This window comes from Salvia hispanica, chromosome 4 (assembly GCF_023119035.1).
Source record: "Salvia hispanica cultivar TCC Black 2014 chromosome 4, UniMelb_Shisp_WGS_1.0, whole genome shotgun sequence".
In the NCBI taxonomy this organism is placed as follows: Eukaryota; Viridiplantae; Streptophyta; class Magnoliopsida; order Lamiales; family Lamiaceae; genus Salvia; species Salvia hispanica.
The window spans coordinates 25818626-25835873 of record NC_062968.1 but is presented as its reverse complement, the minus strand read 5'-3'; the positions used below and the strand labels follow the sequence as shown (position 1 = coordinate 25835873).

The 17248-nt window shown below is 36.1% G+C and overlaps 2 protein-coding genes across 2 annotated transcripts; one reads left to right on the top strand and one right to left on the bottom strand.

Annotated features, from left to right (window-relative positions):
- The first annotated feature begins 13307 nt into the window (after positions 1 to 13307).
- LOC125220779 (F-box protein At5g07610-like) lies at positions 13308 to 13859 on the top strand. The gene has a single exon (XM_048122918.1). It carries the CDS (start codon positions 13308 to 13310, stop codon positions 13857 to 13859), a length of 552 nt encoding a protein of 183 aa, XP_047978875.1.
- A 640-nt stretch (positions 13860 to 14499) lies between these two features.
- LOC125219215 (probable ribonuclease P/MRP protein subunit POP5) lies at positions 14500 to 15970 on the bottom strand. The gene is made up of 4 exons (XM_048121127.1): positions 15825 to 15970; positions 15285 to 15469; positions 15041 to 15178; positions 14500 to 14793 (listed from the first exon to the last, which is right to left on the bottom strand). The coding sequence occupies exons 2-4, from the start codon at positions 15460 to 15462 to the stop codon at positions 14645 to 14647; spliced, it is 465 nt and encodes a 154-aa protein (XP_047977084.1). The 5' UTR covers positions 15463 to 15469; positions 15825 to 15970; the 3' UTR covers positions 14500 to 14644.
- Positions 15971 to 17248: the final 1278 nt, after the last annotated feature.

Sequence of the window (17248 nt, the reverse complement as noted above, 5' to 3'; positions counted from 1 at the left end):
TCGCCTCATTACAAGATTGTTTGCTCTTTCTATAGTGTTTACATTGCCATTGTAGATGATGAAAATGCATTTAGGGAGATAAAAGTAGAAGATAAAAGGTAGATTCTCAACTCAACTAGTCCTTCTCACTTGTGCAGCTTGAGGTTGCATGAAGGTCTTGGGTCATGGCATGCGACTAGTCAAGACTCAAAACCTTTCCGTTTTAGTTGTGATTTTGTTTTGTTAGTTAAGCTACGGTTTCAATAGGTTGCTATCAGTTGCTACACTTTTGTACCGATCAATGTGCCGTAATATTGACAATCCAAACTCATGGCTTCTTTTCTATCTCGATCTCTTTTTCCTTGTTTCTTTCATATACCAATCTTGTTGGATTGGGGTCTGAGATCAAATGTCATATGCATTTTTATTGCTTGTATACAAATAGTAAGAGGCATTTTGGTAGGGTATATAACTCATCTATCTATCTTGGAGTTATATGACAAAAAATGACTTAAAATGTGTGTTCTGACCATGTTTTGTTTATTTATCTTCCCTACCAAAACGCACCTAACAATAGCCCCATTTAAAATACAAGAAAATATAGCAATAGAAAGCACCCTTAGTTTATGAAAATGTAATCCATGTTCAGCATAAGTTTTCAGATTTGTTTCTGGATTAGGTGAAGGATTTCTTGTAAAGATGAAGAATGGTGAAAAGATGATGATACCTTACACTTCCAAAACCCATAATAAAAAGTTCTTGTAACGGCCTGATGCTGTTACTGTCTTGCTCTCACTCTTTCCCTCCAAACAACAGTTTCTATGTTTACAATCCGACCACTAAGCTGTCAAGAATGGTCAGTGTGACTGATGCTGATAGTGACAACATCCCTTATATTGAGGCGTTTGCCTTAGCTTTTGATCCTTCAAAGTCACCCCATTACAAGGTTGTTGCATTAGGTCATCCACATACCGTTCTGCCCCTTCTCATAAGATGCATACTTATCAGATCGAGGTTTATGACTCAGAGAGTCGCACTTGGAAGCTCAGGTTGGGACCATTTACGCATCCTAAAAAAAACTTTACTTGTGTGGCGGATGCAAGGGTGTGTTTTGTAATGGCTCGATATATATACTAGGAGAACTATAATGAAATCGTCTACTATGATATTGCTTAGGGGAAAATGGCTGTCTATACAAATCTAGATGTCTCACATAGGACAACTGTCAATTAATTGAGTTGTTTGAGTTGGATATGGATGATGATCGTTCTTCTTCGTGGTTCTTGAGGTACAATGAAACAATCCATCGGGATGAATCCACCTCCCCATTTATTGGCCGTACTCATCTCTTGAGATTCATTAAGGGATCATACGGAATAGAGACGTGCAGTGTAGTAATGTCTCATATGTACACTAAGATCAGCGTCTATAGTTTCCTCGACAAAAGCTATAAGTTGTTTGTTGATTTGAAGCACAAACTGTTCTGCACTAAAGCACATCGTCAGGCTCCTAAGTTGAAAATGTATGAATTTATTGAATGTTTGGCTGTGGTTTATGTTAGGTTTGTGGTCATGAGACTTGGCTCGGACCTGGCTCGGATCAGTTGCATTGGAGTGAGGGTGCATGTGCACCAGCACCACAGCTAAGTATATGGGTTGCAGATTGAGTTAGTTATAACTAACAAGGAGCAAAGCTGGTATATATAGTGTGTGACACGGTTTTCACTTCATTCAACAGAAAGCATCCAGAAACAGAGGGAGAAAAGAAGAGAGAAAGGAAGAGTGAAACACATCTTCTTCATCTTGTAGTTGTGAATAAAGATCCCCATATAGTTTCCCGTGAACGTAGGTTTGATAAAACCGAACCACGTAAAATTCCCTTGTGTGCTGTTCATTTCTCGAGCATACAATCGCCAATTCCAACAATTGGCGCCATCCCGTGGGAATCGAGAAAGGAGATGGCGATGGCGTGTTACGATACCGAGAAGTTTAATGGTAGGAATGACTTCGGCCTCTGGAAAATTAAGATGCAGGCATTGCTCAGTCATCAAGGTTTGGATGAAGCACTGGAGGCGATAGAGACTGACGAGAGGCCGAGCGGCAAGAAGCTCGAAATCTTGAAGAAGTCTAAAAGTGCGATCATCTTGAATCTTGACGACAAAGTTCTCAGAGAAGTTGCGAGAGAAGACTCTGCTGCATCAACTTGGAAGAAATTGGGAGAGCCGTACATGACCAAATCTTTGGCAAACAGGTTATATCTCAAACAACGCCTTTATTAATTTAAATTCAGCGATGATAAGCCGATTGGGGATCAGTTGGATCAGTTTAACAAGATTGTAGATGATCTTGAGAATGTAGATGGTAAGATGGAAGAAGAGAATAAGGCAATAACACTTTTGAATGCGCTTCCTAAATCGTTTGAGCAGTTAAAATATACTATGTTGTATGGAAGGGAAAAGACTATCTCTCTGGTAGAGGTGCAATCGGCCTTAAAATCAAAGGATCTGCAAAGATCCGGAGCCACTCCGTCTTTTATGATAAACCACAACAAATTTTAGACACATATTATAAAATTAATTTATGATTAATAATCTGTTATATATTATAGTGCATCAAATGATACATAAGAGCTAGTTCGACGATAGAAGGTTGTTGCTATCAACGTCTAGGCGTGTGACACTTCAAGTATATTAGTTAATATATTCAAAATATATAATTATGTCTTCATTCATGTAATTTTAGATAATAATATTAAATGACCATGTATTGACCCTACTTTGCATATTTCTTCATGTGTTATAATATATAGAAAATATTTGAAATTACAAGCTTCAAATTATATTTCAAATTACAAAAATTAAAGTAGTCGAAAGAAATGAAATAATACAATGTACGTGAGAGATCCAAGTGAAAAATAAAACTAAATCAATTAGTGTTTAGAATAAAGGATAATTTGAATAAATTTATGAAAAATAAGTTTATACTTATAGATACAAAATGTTAATTCAGATATTATGTACTAGCAAAACTAATCAACAAATAATTTTATAATATAATTTATTTTACTATTATATTCTTTTTATTTTGATTCAATAAATTTAATTTAATTTTTAGTATTTTCACTCTTTTTTGTTTTGTTCTTTTTACTTCTTTAGTTCTTTTATCTTGTTTCAAATTTTTTTGTTGGGTTTTGGAACAAAAGTTATGTATTTTGTTGGGTTTTTTTGGATTTTGTTGGAGTTTTGTTGTTTAAAATGGAACATCTTCATGCTATATGGCTTTTTAAAGTCTTGATCATTTTTTGAAGCAATATGTAATCGTGTTGTTATCGTGCTTAGGTTGTTGTCGTGTTGTTATCGTGTCGGGTCAACCCAAAGTGGTTCGTGTTGGTATCGTGTTCAGGTCGATGTCGTGTTCTTATCGTGTCCAGGACGATATCGTGTTCTTATCGTGTCGGGTCAACCCAAAGTGGTTCGTGTCGTTATCATGTTCAGGTCGTGTCCAGGTCGTGTCCGGGTTTGAAGGTGGCGGGTTGGGTTCGTGTTCGGGTTTGGGGTTTCCTTAACAGGTTGGGTTCGGGTTTGGCCTTATTGGGTTGGGTCGTTATCGGGTTGACCCGATAACGACCCAATCCGCACGATTTGCCAGCCCTACCTGGGCATATCAAGAAGAATTGCTTCTCATGGAAGAGGAAGCAAGCATCGGAAGGAAATGATCAAGGGTCTACTGATGTGGTCCAGGAAGAGCCGATCCACCAAATTATGAATGTTGTGGAGACTGCTATAGGTGAATCTTGGATATTAGACTCAGGCTGCGGTTTTCATGTGAGCTCTCAAAAAGATTGGTTTGAAGATTTTCAGGTTTCAAACGGTTCTGTGCAATTGGGAAACAATCAAGTTTGTGCCATCAGAGGCATTGGAAATATCAGGATAAAGCTATCAGATGGTTCTATTGTTTTGCTCACTTCTGTCAGGTTTATCCCAGAAATTAAAAGAAATTTAGTTTCCCTTGGAGTTCCAAATCAGAAGGTAAAAAGTTGTGCATCTACAAAGGATCTAAAACTGTAATGACTGCCATTAGAAGGCATACTCTCTATTATCTTGAGGGTGCTATTGTAACCGGAAGTGCAAATGTTACTGAGAATGCAGCAGATATTGTAACATGGCACAACAGATTAGGCCATTTGGGAAGCAAGGGGATGATAGAGTTGGGCAAGAAAGGAGTCTTCAGAGCTGATAGGAGCTTGGATCTCAGCAAGTGTGAGCAATGTATGATGGGGAAAAGTAAGAAGTTACCTTTTCCAAAGGGGAAACACACCTCAGAATCTGTCCTTGAGTACGCTCACAATGACATTTGGGGGCACTCTCAACCAGCCACTATGAATGGGGGAAGGTATTTTATGACAATCATAGATGACTTCTCAAGAAAATTGTGTGTTCAAGTTTTGAAAGAAAAGTCAGATGCCATAAAATTCTTCAAAGAATGGCATCTAATGGTGGAGAGAGAGAAGAGGATTGGTCTGAAGTGTCTAAGGACAGATAATGGTCTTGACTCTGGAGTACTGCTCTTCTGAGTTCACTGAGTATTGCAAAAGCAAGGACATTAAAAGGTGTAACACCCCCCAACCCGATCGTCGGCCGGCCGAGTAGGTGATGTCACAATTCCGGTATCATAAAGTATGGAAATTTAAAATTTTTAATTTCTGAAATATTCAAAAACAAATCTTTAAATCAATAATTAATATTTACAATTATAGCGGAAGTAGCTTAGTATAATATTTAGTGCTAACATGCCACAATTAACTATTCGAAAGATCTATCGGTAACAGAGCTCAGTGACCCGCCAAGGATGCAGTGCTGAGACAGACATTAAGAAACCTCAACTGGTACTCTCCAATGCCGACTAACCTTAGCCCACTCAATACTTTAGCCAAAATTCTCTACAAGCAAGAATCATATAACTTAATAAATTTCTCTAAACTCTTATTATTATCCATTTATTTAGAATAAATAATTACCGCATCTATCATATTATTATCATCTAATTAATTTCTATCATAAATTGGGCAGCATTTCCCCCTATAACCAACTTATGTCCGAAATTCAACATAATCAACTTATGCCCGAAATTCAACAGTAGACAAAATCAATCGCAGAACATAACAACGAGCATTAATATTCACATAGCATCAAGTATTCCACGTGACATCTACAAGCAGTATCACATACTAACACACACTGCACCTAAACGAATCACCCACCTTTTCACATATCCAAATACACATATATACAGCCCCCATTAAGTGCTTAGTTACAGACTAGGGTACGCGGACCAGATCAGAAACAGAATCAGATGCAGACGCGGATTTTGTCCTCGAGAGGACTCCGCTCAGGCCACCCATTTAGGGTGCACACAGAGACAAAGATCAGAGATCACAGATACCAGATAAATCAGAGACAGAGATTAGAGACAGAGACAATCCTCGCTTCGGTTATCCAGAAGACGAGTGATCGCAGATAATGCAGCGCTGTTGTCCTATGGCATGCCAATTGTACCCACAGAATATACTCAAGCACGGGGCGTAAACATATACTCATTTTCATCTCAATACTTGTTCTCAATAATTTCTAACATAACACATCAACAACTTTAATCATACCAGATCACATCAATGAATAGATTAAATTCCAATGCTCTCATCATACCATCACATATCCATAAAAATTCACATAATTCACGTCATAAATAGCATATACAAATCACAGATTGTGTCACTGATTAGCACATAATATTATGTATGAAAATTATGAATAATAATTTCAGGAATTAAGTCCTATTAGAAAATACGCTACCTTATGACTCAATGTAATCGACCAAGTAGGGACATAACATGAACTTATATTCTTCCCTTTTATTTTTCATAACTACAGCATTCAACAGTTCATCACATTCTCATACTTTGCTTCATAATTTTCTTATTTAATTACTAATCACAATTCATCGAATTAACAAGTCATATATAATATCATAAGGACATTTAATTATCACATAAAAGCACATATGAGAATTAGGCTTTTTAAGTGCTAAGCATGCTACCTGATAGACTCATGAGCATAAGTCATTTTACCACCTTTACTTTTCCGTCACTTCGTATCTTTTTTCTCTTTCGATCATTATCTTGTCTTTGCGACCACCGATGATAAACATTTGCCTTATGTACTATTCACAGACAGCTCATATTAATTATACACATTCTTTATATCATCATTTATAATATATATTCACTATTTATTCATTTTTTTCAATAAACCTTCAAATAAAAAAAACCACCTATTATTATGTTACCATTCACCAGATACTATTTACTCATAGGCTACTTTCATAAACTCCTTAATAATTTACGTAGTCATCCATACATACCCTGAATCGTAATTTCGTTATCAACACTAATTATTTTTCTCTACTTGTCTTTCGCTTCTAAACATGTTAATCACCTCAGCACCTACATTACAGATTATGCTTCGATTATCAATATTAAGTACACTTACATTCTTGACCTACTTAATCACATTTATTCATTTGTCATTAGCATCCATTCTCTACTCATAAAAACCGTCAACAGTGGACAATCTAACTAATTTTCAGAATATACTTAAATCATTTATCGCATATTCTACAAATTCATGTTATGGTCCAAGTCATTTCTAAACGGGATACTTACGTTCAAATTAATCAAATAGAACTCATGGCAAATGCAACTTCTCCGACATTCCCCATTCTTAGTATACATGTTATATTCATTTCTTATTTCAAAGCATGCTTAATCACATTATAAACATATCACTATAATTAAATCAAACAATTGCTCAACATTAATTAATAATTTTAGTCTCACTATTTTCGATTCTTATGTGTCTTCCAATTTATGGTATTCTAACTTTCAAATCAATGATCAAACAAGTCTATCAACGTTTAAAACATCACATAGTAATTGCTAAATCGAACATTAAATCACATAGTCACTACTACTCCATTGGGGCAAAACTTCCAGTTTGTATAACTCATTATATAACAAATTTCATGTCATAAAAATAGTATAGAAACAAAGAGCTTACTTGATTTGCCGAGTTCTACGAAATTACCCATTCAATTAATTGATTATCTTAGAAATAAATTGAAGAAAGCTTGGAGACTCATAGATGGCTATGGCCGTCCCCTCCTCTCCCACTATTGCAAGGGTGTATCAAGTGGGAAATGTACTTTCTTTTCTTTTTATATGTATAATAAATTAGCTTCAATGAGATATTTTTGCTCAATATGTGGTACTTAATTAATTAAACACATGACAATATTTTAGTAATACACTTGAGAGCTCATTTTTTTTCTAGAATTTTCTTTAGCTTCTAGACTAAATAAAATATTGCAACCAAGTCATGACTAATTTATAGAAAATATACGGCACTTTAGTTTAGGTAACTAGGATTAGTTTTGTTTACACTAATTACTACTAGTTTATTTCTCTATTTAACTATAATGTATATTCTAATTTCTATTTATTCCATTTGCATACTAACATAAATTCATAAAATACATCATATCATAGTTTTATATAAATTACTTCAAATACATTTTCTTCAATTATTACTATTTTCCATATCGATTTTATTAACCAAAATCCCTGATCGTCGATTTCTTACATAAAACAGTAAATTCCGTCTAGGGTCATTTTTGGGATGTTACAAAAGGCACAAAACTGCACCCAGAAATCTCCAGCAGAACGGTGTTGCAGAAAGGATGAACAGAACAATAGTTGAAAGAATGAGGTGTATGCTACTGAGTTCTGGTGTTGATAAAAGGTTATGGGGCGAAGTTGTAGCAACAACAGCTGTACTGATAAATAAGTCCCCCTCATATGCTGTAAATTTTGATATACCAGATGCAAGATGGTATGGTCATTTACCTGATTTCAGTAGACTTAAGTCCTTTGGTTGTAGGGCTTATGCACATATTAGGCAAGGGAAGTTGGAATCAAGAGCTCTCAGATGTATTTTCTTGGGGTATCAGAGTGGATCAAAAGCCTACAGACTATGGTGCACTGAACCAAGAAGTGAAAAACTAATAGTAAGCAGAGATGTTACCTTTGATGAGGCATCAATGCCATACCTGACTGAAACAAAGAAGGATATTGCAGTTGGGGTGGAGTCTGAAGAGAAGGGCATCAATGAACCTATAGACACAAATGCAGATGATAATCTGATGCCTCCAACAAATGCTCAGCCCAGATTACCTAGAGATCCAGAAGTTCCAAATGCTGCAAGAGATAGGCCGAGGAGAACACAAAAAGTGCCAGCTATGTTTTCAGATTATGAAATGGCCTATTTTGCACTAAGTGTAGCAGAATGCGTAGAGTTTGATGAACCTGCTACATTTGAGGAAGCTAAGAAGGGAAGTGAATGGCTTGAAGCCATGAAAGAAGAAATAGAGTCCCTCATCAAAAATGGAACCTGGATTCTTACTGACAGACCTAGCTCACAAAAGCCAGTGTGTTGTAAGTGGATTTTTAAGAAGAAAATTGAGGTTTCTGATGGAGATAAGGCCAGATACAAGGCAAGGCTTGTTGCAAAGGGATATTTGGAACAAGGAGTGGATTTTAATGAAGTTTTCTCTCCGGTTGTAAAGCATTCTTCCATCAGAATATTGTTTTCCGTTGTTGCTCAAAGAAATTGGGAATTGCATCAACTTGATGTAAAAACTGCTTTTTTAAATGGAGATTTGGTTGAGACTATATATATGGAACAACCAAAAGGCTTCATTGTCCCTGGTCAAGAAGATTAAAGTCTGCCTCTTGAAGAAAAGTCTTTATGGATTAAAGCAAAGTAGCAGGCAGTGGTATCTCAAGTTTGATGCACATCTGAACAGTATAGGCTTCATCAAGTCAGCATATGATAATTGTGTTTATGTGAAGCATGATGGGGAGAAAGCAGTGGCTTATCTTGTATTGTATGTTGATGACATGCTACTAGCTGCAACTAGCATGGATGAAGTAAACACAGTAAAGTCAAAGTTGAAAAGGGAGTTTGAAATGAAAGATCTGGGGGAGGCAAAGAGGATCTTGGGAATGGACATTCGGAGGAGCAGAGAAAGAGGTGAAATATGGCTACACCAAACTGATTACTTGACCAAGCTCATCAAAAGGTTCCAAATGGAAGATTCTAAATTTGTCAAAGTGCCTCTGGCTCAGCATTTCAAGTTGTCCTCACAGCAGATTCCTAAGACAGATCAAGAAAATTCAGAGATGCTCAAGATCCCTTATGCAAATATCATAGGAAGTATGATGTACTCCATGATTTGTACTAGTCCAGATTTGGCACATGGAATGAGTGTCACGAGCAGGTATATGAAGGAGTTTGGTAGAGAACACTGGTCTGCCTTGAAATGGATGTTGAGATACATAAAGGGCAGCAAGGGTCTTGGAATTTTGTTTAAAAGGCAAGAGCTTGGAGCTGAGGATCCTCTTGTTGGTTACTGTGACTCAGACTATGCTGCAAATCTTGACAGCAGAAAGTCACAAACGGGTTACATTTTCAAGCTTCATGGTGCTGCAGTTAGTTGGAAATCCACACTACAATCTGTGGTAGCTTTGTCAACCACGGAGGCAGAGTATATTGCCCTCACAGAAGCAGTAAAGGATGGGATGTGGCTTAGAGGAATTTTGGGAGATTTTGGTGTAGAGCAAAAGGTGGTCAGAGTGTTTTGTGGTTACACAGTGAGGTGGAGTTTTGTTTGGAGACCAAGTATGGGGTAAGATTCGCATGACCAAGGTGGAGATAGCACCCTCAAGATAATAGAGAGTCTGTCTTCTAATGGCAGTCATTATAGTTTCAGATCCTTTGTAGATGCACAACTTTCCACCTTCTGATTTGAACTCTAGTGTTTCACTCTTCCTTTCTCTCTTCTTTTCTCCCTCTGTTTCTGGATGTTTTCTGTTGAATGAAGTGTAAACCGTGTCACACACTATATATACTAGCTGGTCCTTGTTAGTTATAACTAACTCAATCTGCAACTCATATACTTAGCTGTGGTGCTGGTGCACATGCACCCTCACTCCAATGCAACTGATCCGAGCCAGAGCCAGGTCCGAGCCAAGTCTCATGAGTTTAAGGGATAAGATGGAACTTAGACTTTGATGCATTACTATGAGTATTATGGCTAACTGAATGTACCATTTTGTTTACTATGAGTTAGTCCGAAACTTCAAAGTGTTTGAGTCAAATTCAACGAATCAGCTATTGTTTGACCAAATTGTATAGCATAATACTCCATCCTACACAAAAATAATCTAATTAATGGATCAAATATTTTAATGCATAAAAATGGGATAAAATATGAATGGGAATGAGACAGCATAAAATAGTTAAAGTTTTCATAAAAGGAAATGGAATTAATTTTTATAAACGGACCAAAACAAAAAATTGGGTCTATTTGTTTTAGATGCATTAAATTATAATAGAACCATTAGTCATTTTTAGTTATTTTACAAAAAATAACCTAAAACAATCCGAAAATTACTACCACTTTTTATAATCAAATTTTCTAAAATAAACTAAAAAAATGGACTAGAGCTTTCCTCCATGTTATCTAATACTGACGGTTTTGCTTTCTGCAATCAAATACATACTTGTTTTGATCATAATCCACAGGTCCGTAAATAACCTATATAGATAAGCTAACAGCTATTAAACTCTCCAAAACTTAAATTCTTTTATCGTAACTCATTTTTTCTATTACTACTTATAAACAATCTTTTATAGAAAGAATTCTACCATATTTTATTATTTATACTTATATATTACTAATATCATTTCTTTAAATTCCTTATTTTATCATTTCAATTAGTCAAAACACTCTTTAAAACAAATTTAGCCAAACAACACCTCATTTTTATTTAGCGTAGAAAACTATAAATAGAAATTTGTCAGTGGGTTTAGTGTTAGCTAGTCCGCAAAATAAACTGTCGATCTCCCTTACAATTACGTTCAAGAAAAGCATCTCCCTCCGGCGTGATTGAAAAACAGTCTATAATGTTGTCTACTATGATATTGCTCGAAATGAATGGCTCGAAACGAACTCAATAGTCTTCCTCAGCCTGATTTATATCACCCGCTAAAAATAGCAGGTTGTGTTACCACTTCCCCTCTCCAACAGAAAAACGGTTGCCTATACAAGTCTAAGTTGGTCTGGTCTGGCAACGAATCTCAATCAATTGAGCTATTTAAGTTGGAGACAGATCATGATCATTCTTCTGCGTGGGTGTTGAGGTACAAGGAAACGATCAATCAGCATGAATGCTACTCTCAACCCCAACCGTCTTTTCTAAATATTTCTTGATTCAGGTTGCTAATGAATCATAATATTTGGACAAATTTTGCAGATACAATAAGAAAGAATGTTGCTCCATATTTTTGTATCGGGAAAGTGGATTTGATGTACCAAATAGGAAATTTTTATATACCTTTAACTTTGCAATACACATATCTATTATCAATAAATAACGCGCATACAAACTTAAATACTACTCCATGTTATGAAAAAAAGAAACAAAATTTCACAAAACTAAACAAATGCAAAATATCCCAAGCAAGACAGCGACGAAATTGACTTTATAAACAAACATTTCATAACATTGTACCTCTTTCCTTTTTATACATAAACGCTTTCATAACATCGTAGTATCTCTTTCTCACACCCCTAATAGTCTTTTCTAAATATTTTTTTATTCAGGTTGGGTAAGGAATCATAAGATTGGACAGATTTTGCAAATACATTAAGAAAATGATGTGGTGGTTTTTATTCTTCTTCATCGGCCAGTGAAATCTCTAACCCGATTCAAATTAGTTGCAACTTGCAAGCATTGGCTCTCAATCATCTCTGCGCAGCAGTTCTGCCATCTCCATACTCTCCGCCACCCGAAACCACTGGCCTCTCTCATCCTTCGAACTCATACCTCACACTGCTTTTGCTTCAATCCCGTTTCCAGTAGCCATAAGCTCGTACCTTACAGTGTCACCATTCCAAACTCAAAAATCTTGAATATAAGCAACAGGCTGCTGGAAATTATGGAGTAGAAATTTTAGTAAATAGTTGCATGACAGTCAATTCATCTATAGACTTTTATTTATACAGAATCTCAATCAAATCAGGTCAAAAAATAAATTGGAAAGCGTTAAACCTTGTTTTCATCTTTATATGATTTATATCATAGTTTTGTACTACATAATTACATTTAGGGGTGTCAAAATGGATATCGGGTATTGGATACCCGATATCCGAACCCGAAAATGTCGGATAATTGGATACCCGAAATCCAATTTTTCGGGTATCGGATCGGGATCGGGTAGTAAGAATTTTGGATGGTCGGGTATCGGGTTATCCGATACCCGATCGGGTATACCCGAAATACCCGATTTATTTTTTAAAATTAATAAATTATATTTTTATTATAATTAAATGTAATTTAATTTCTTAATTATCTTTTAGTTAATATACTTATTAGCATATAAGTAAGATATTAGTGATTTAGATTTTAGGGTATACTCTAAAATTCACAGCGCCTCTCCTGCTCCCTTGCTGCAATTCCCTCTACCGCCGCTGTCCACTTCTCCCTCTCCTATTCTTCACATCGCCTTCTTCTCCTTGCTGCAATTCCCTCTACTGCCCTGCCACTCTCCATCTTAAAATATTACTTTATTGTTTAGTGAATTGAAATATTATAAAATATGTGTACGTTTTGTTTACTGAATTGAAATATTAAAAAATGTTTGTTAACTTCTGCAGCATATAGAATTGGTTGCATGGTTCATTGAAATATATTTGTTTTATTTTAAAGCAGCCGAGCATATATTAAAATAAAGTAGTAACACAACTTTTCATATATGGCAGTATATTTGTATGGAGAGTTGGCGGCATATAATAGTATGAAATAAATTTTAAAAGTTTGTAGTTAATTTAAAAAAATAAAAAAATCAAAATCAAAATTACAATTGGGACTGGATACCCGATTTTTCGGGACTGGATACCCGAGTCGGGTATCTGGGTACCCGAAATAGAATTCGGATCGGATATCGGGTATTGGATTTTTGGAATTTTGGGATCGGGTACCCGAAAATTTCGGATCGGGTATCCGCGGGTACCCGATTTGACAGGCCTAATTACATTGGTGGCAACGATGCTGTCTTATTTCCTTTTCTTTATAATGATACCAACATCTCTCCATACCTTGCAAATTCCAACGGATTGATAAAAACAGAATCTTGCTCCAAAACTCTGAGAATGGCCGGAATATTCCTCTTGAACCAAGACGTGGTGGCCGTCATTCTTCTTCATCTGCCTGCGAAATCTCTAACCCGATTCAAATTAGTATGCAAGCAGTGGCTCTCGATCATCTCTGCGCAGCAGTTCTGCCATCTCCACACTCTCCGCCACCCGAAACCACTGCCCTCTCTCATCCTTCGAACTCATACCTCACACTGCTTTTACTTCAATCCAGTTTCAAGTAGCCATAAGCTTGTACCTTACACTATCACCGTTCCAAATTCGAAAATCTTGAATTCATGCAGCGGGCTGCTGCTGCTGCAGTCTGTCCATCCAGACCCAGTGGAGTACCATGTTTATAATTCAACCACGAAACAATCAAGAACCATCAGCCTTACTCTGAGCGAGGATTTCAAGAAGATTATGGGGCTTACCTTAGCATTTGATCCTTCAAAATCGCCTCATTACAAGATCGTGTGTGTCAGGGCTAAAATGAAGCCCCCTTCTGCTCGTGAGAGACATTGTCAGATTGAGGTTTTCAACTTTCAGAGCTTCACTTGGAGGGTATAACTATCCTCGCGCTCATATATACTATAATATAAACAAAAATGTCTGTTGGAAATTTACCTCATGCTCAAGTTCCTTGGCATGGAGGTGGAGGAGGGGCGGCTTCTCACTGCCAACTCCAAGAATCAAACGGTCTTCTCTATCATTTCATCATAGTGTCGCACCTTGGCGACAAATCAATAGCAGTTTATGAACTGCAGGAAGATTATTCTCAGTGGCTACTGAAGTATCATGACGAAGTTGGGCAGCTTCAGGGAAGGTCTCGCATATTAAGCTACATAAAGGGAGAGGAAGGGCAGAGTTGCACTATGCTCACTCATGTCCCAGGAAAGATTACCTTGTACAGTTTTCTCGACAAGAGATCCGAAGAGATCGTTGATTTGACAAACCAGCCATTCTATCAGGAAGATTCTGTGCAATTCGATTCCAGAGATGTTTTCCACTTTGGTGAAACTCTAGCTCCTGTCTAGTTAAAGTATGACTGTTGAAACAGAATCTGAAACAGAATCTTGTATAACAATGGCAAACATTTCACCTACACAGAGGCAATTATTTTCAAGAATATGGATTACAGAAAATAATTACTATTATCTAAAGGGAGATCATTGATTTCACAAACAACCATTCCGCGGGAAACATTATATGCAGTTTAATTACGGAATGTTTTTCATTAATGGAGTATCAAAAATTCCACTAATACACTGAAAAAATATGGTCCACAAAGAAGGAAATAATTTATCTGTTGTCTACTACTTAGCCTCGCATCTTATCTAAGCATAAATTTAGTACTAATGTTCCAAGAGTTTGAGAGTCGCAAGGCAGTTTTGCATCTCCTTATGAGCATCGGCTGTGAGGCGATCACCGGCTGATAACTTGTACTGTTCAAATTTCAATTCCTCGAGCTTCAGAGCAGCAGTTTTGCAGGCCTTGATGCTTCCTATAAAGAAATTTTGAAATAATTTTTTTTCTTAGTGTATGTAACCATAACAGAGCATATGGAGTACATATGAAAACAAATATAACAAAGAATGCATAAAATCAAATCTTTAGGGGGTATATCCATATAATACTTTAACAATGCATAACTCTTAAGCCTTTACCAGAGCAAAAGGACGGTTGGTATTTGAAAAAAAAAAAAACCAGTAAGACTTAGAGATAAGAAAAAGTGAAGTAATGGGGCTTACCACTAAGGTCAAGGAGGTTGAAAACCACAGGACAATGCCCCACACTCTTAATCATTGTAATTGCAGCCCAAACTTTCTGGTAGTCCTCTCTTGAAGTTCTAATGATGACATGTTTTGTAGTTGGATTCACATACTTCACTGCAGGCGGAAAAGACACACGTTAAGTTCTTCACAAACAAAACATCGATAAGTTCTACTGTTCTACAGATAAAGTGATATGAATACATCAAAGTAACAATCTCACCTTTAGAAGAATTTGTGGCCGACGCTAGACCACATTCCCCAAAGTTCACAAGAATGCTTTTTACAATTGCTTCCCATAAATTCTTCGAGGTGATCCTAATAGGTTCATCCACCGAAAATTCTTTGTTTGGGTCCAGAAAAACCTCCATTATCAAGTACCTATTCTTAAATCCTACCATGGTGTTTCTTCATCAAGAATTAAATCAATGTCATTTCACACACACAAAAAAAAGAACTTTGAGTCAATACACAAACCAAAATCAGCTCAATACACTGAAAATTAAACAATGGACAACACGCAGTTCGATTTTGGTAGAGTTAGGAAAGGCAAAGAAGCAAGCAAATACAATCAAATTGCAGCAGAAACAACATATACAAAACTCAGAGCTCACACACAGCTTACTCTAGACACAATTATACCAAGTAAGTGGAACCACAACCATCTATGGTCGACGAATATCCAAACAAGCTCAAGCAGCATGTGTTCACTCAATCTAGAATAGAGACAAAACCAACAAATAATAAGATCGAGAGAGAGTACCGTGAGGGAAAGAGAGAGACGAGATGATCGGAGATGAAAGGGAAAGGGAAAGGCCGGCTACGTGGCGGCGCAGGCAAGACGGCAGGCGGTTTCCGGTGAGAAGTCGAGAGAGAGAGAGAGAGAGAGAGGGAATTAGGGTGCTCTGATTTTAATTTTGGGGATTTTTATTCGGGAAATTCTTAATTGTTTTAATTGGACTAGATTAGCTCTTTCAATGATTGGGCCGGCTGATTTAAATACTTGGGCTAAGAAGTTTTGAAATCTAAGCATTTTTTAATAGGTTTTAATTAATTGTTTGGGCTAAGATAACTAATTGATGAGACCGATTGATTACTTTACAACTTCCTGTATAATTAATTCGAAGTAATTAATCAAATCCCATGACTTAATTATTGCATGATAACTTTATAAAATCAAATCCCAAATCAGCTCAAATAAATAAACATGTGTACACCTGAACATTAAACAATGGCCAATACGCAATTAAGCACCGTATGAATATTTGTGCAGGCTCGAATATATTATCGCATTCTAGTAAATATATTATCGCATTCTAGTAGATTTTGGTAGAGTTACGAAAGGAAAAAAGCCAAGCATTTATTATAATCCAATTGCTGCAGAAGCACCATACAATACTCATCTAGTGTTCATACGACCCTTGAAGGAATTCATCATAGGATTTAGCAAAATACATAAATTATATACACGTATAGAATTAAACTTGTTAAGACAAAATTAAGAGAAATTACTTTATGGTAAAGGAAATTCCAACAAAATGTGGCTCCGAATCAACTAGCACATAGATAATGTGGGGATTGTTTATCACTGCATAGCTATTTTCATGAAATTTAGCCTATTAAACAAGCCCTCAATCTATGAATGATGGATTGTAATAGAAACTCATAGGCATGAATAAAAGGCGTGTTAAATTAAAATACCGAATTAGTTAAAATAATAAAGTAAGATAACATTTTTAATAATAAATTTTATGATTGTAATGGTTAGGATTTTCAATTTATTTATTTCCATTAGTCCAACAAATTGGGAAAGGCCTGGACTTATTTATGGGATATTGGCATCTAATATCATGAAACTTTTAAAAAGTTGTATTTTTTCCACAAACTTTAAAATTGGTAAATAATATCTCGAACTTTACCCCGGGTTTGTTTTTTCTCACGAATAAAAAAATTCATGTTATTTTAATAGATTGAAGAACAATTTTGGAGGATGTGCTTCAAGAAAAACTATCTTCAAAGATTGAAAAACTTGAAGCTCTCAAAATTGTTGTCAAGAAATTCCGAAAAAAAAAATTGTATCATAATACTCCCTCCGTCCCGCTTTAGCAGTCTCATTGACTTTTCTGCCCTCTTTTTGTAAAAATGATAAAAAATAGTTAAAGTCGAGAAATGGTAAAGTAAGAGAGA

Bases quoted from the DNA above. Each gene is read 5' to 3' on its own strand.
- LOC125220779 (XM_048122918.1), top strand. From the start codon at position 13,308: ATGGCCGGAATATTCCTCTTGAACCAAGACGTGGTGGCCGTCATTCTT.
- LOC125219215 (XM_048121127.1), bottom strand. From the start codon at position 15,462: ATGGTAGGATTTAAGAATAGGTACTTGATAATGGAGGTTTTTCTGGAC. The intron at 15,179-15,284 runs GTGAGATTGTTA...TTCCGCCTGCAG, and splicing joins GGCCACAAATTCTTCTAAAG to TGAAGTATGTGAATCCAACT. The intron at 14,794-15,040 runs GTAAGCCCCATT...ATTTCTTTATAG, and splicing joins CAACCTCCTTGACCTTAGTG to GAAGCATCAAGGCCTGCAAA.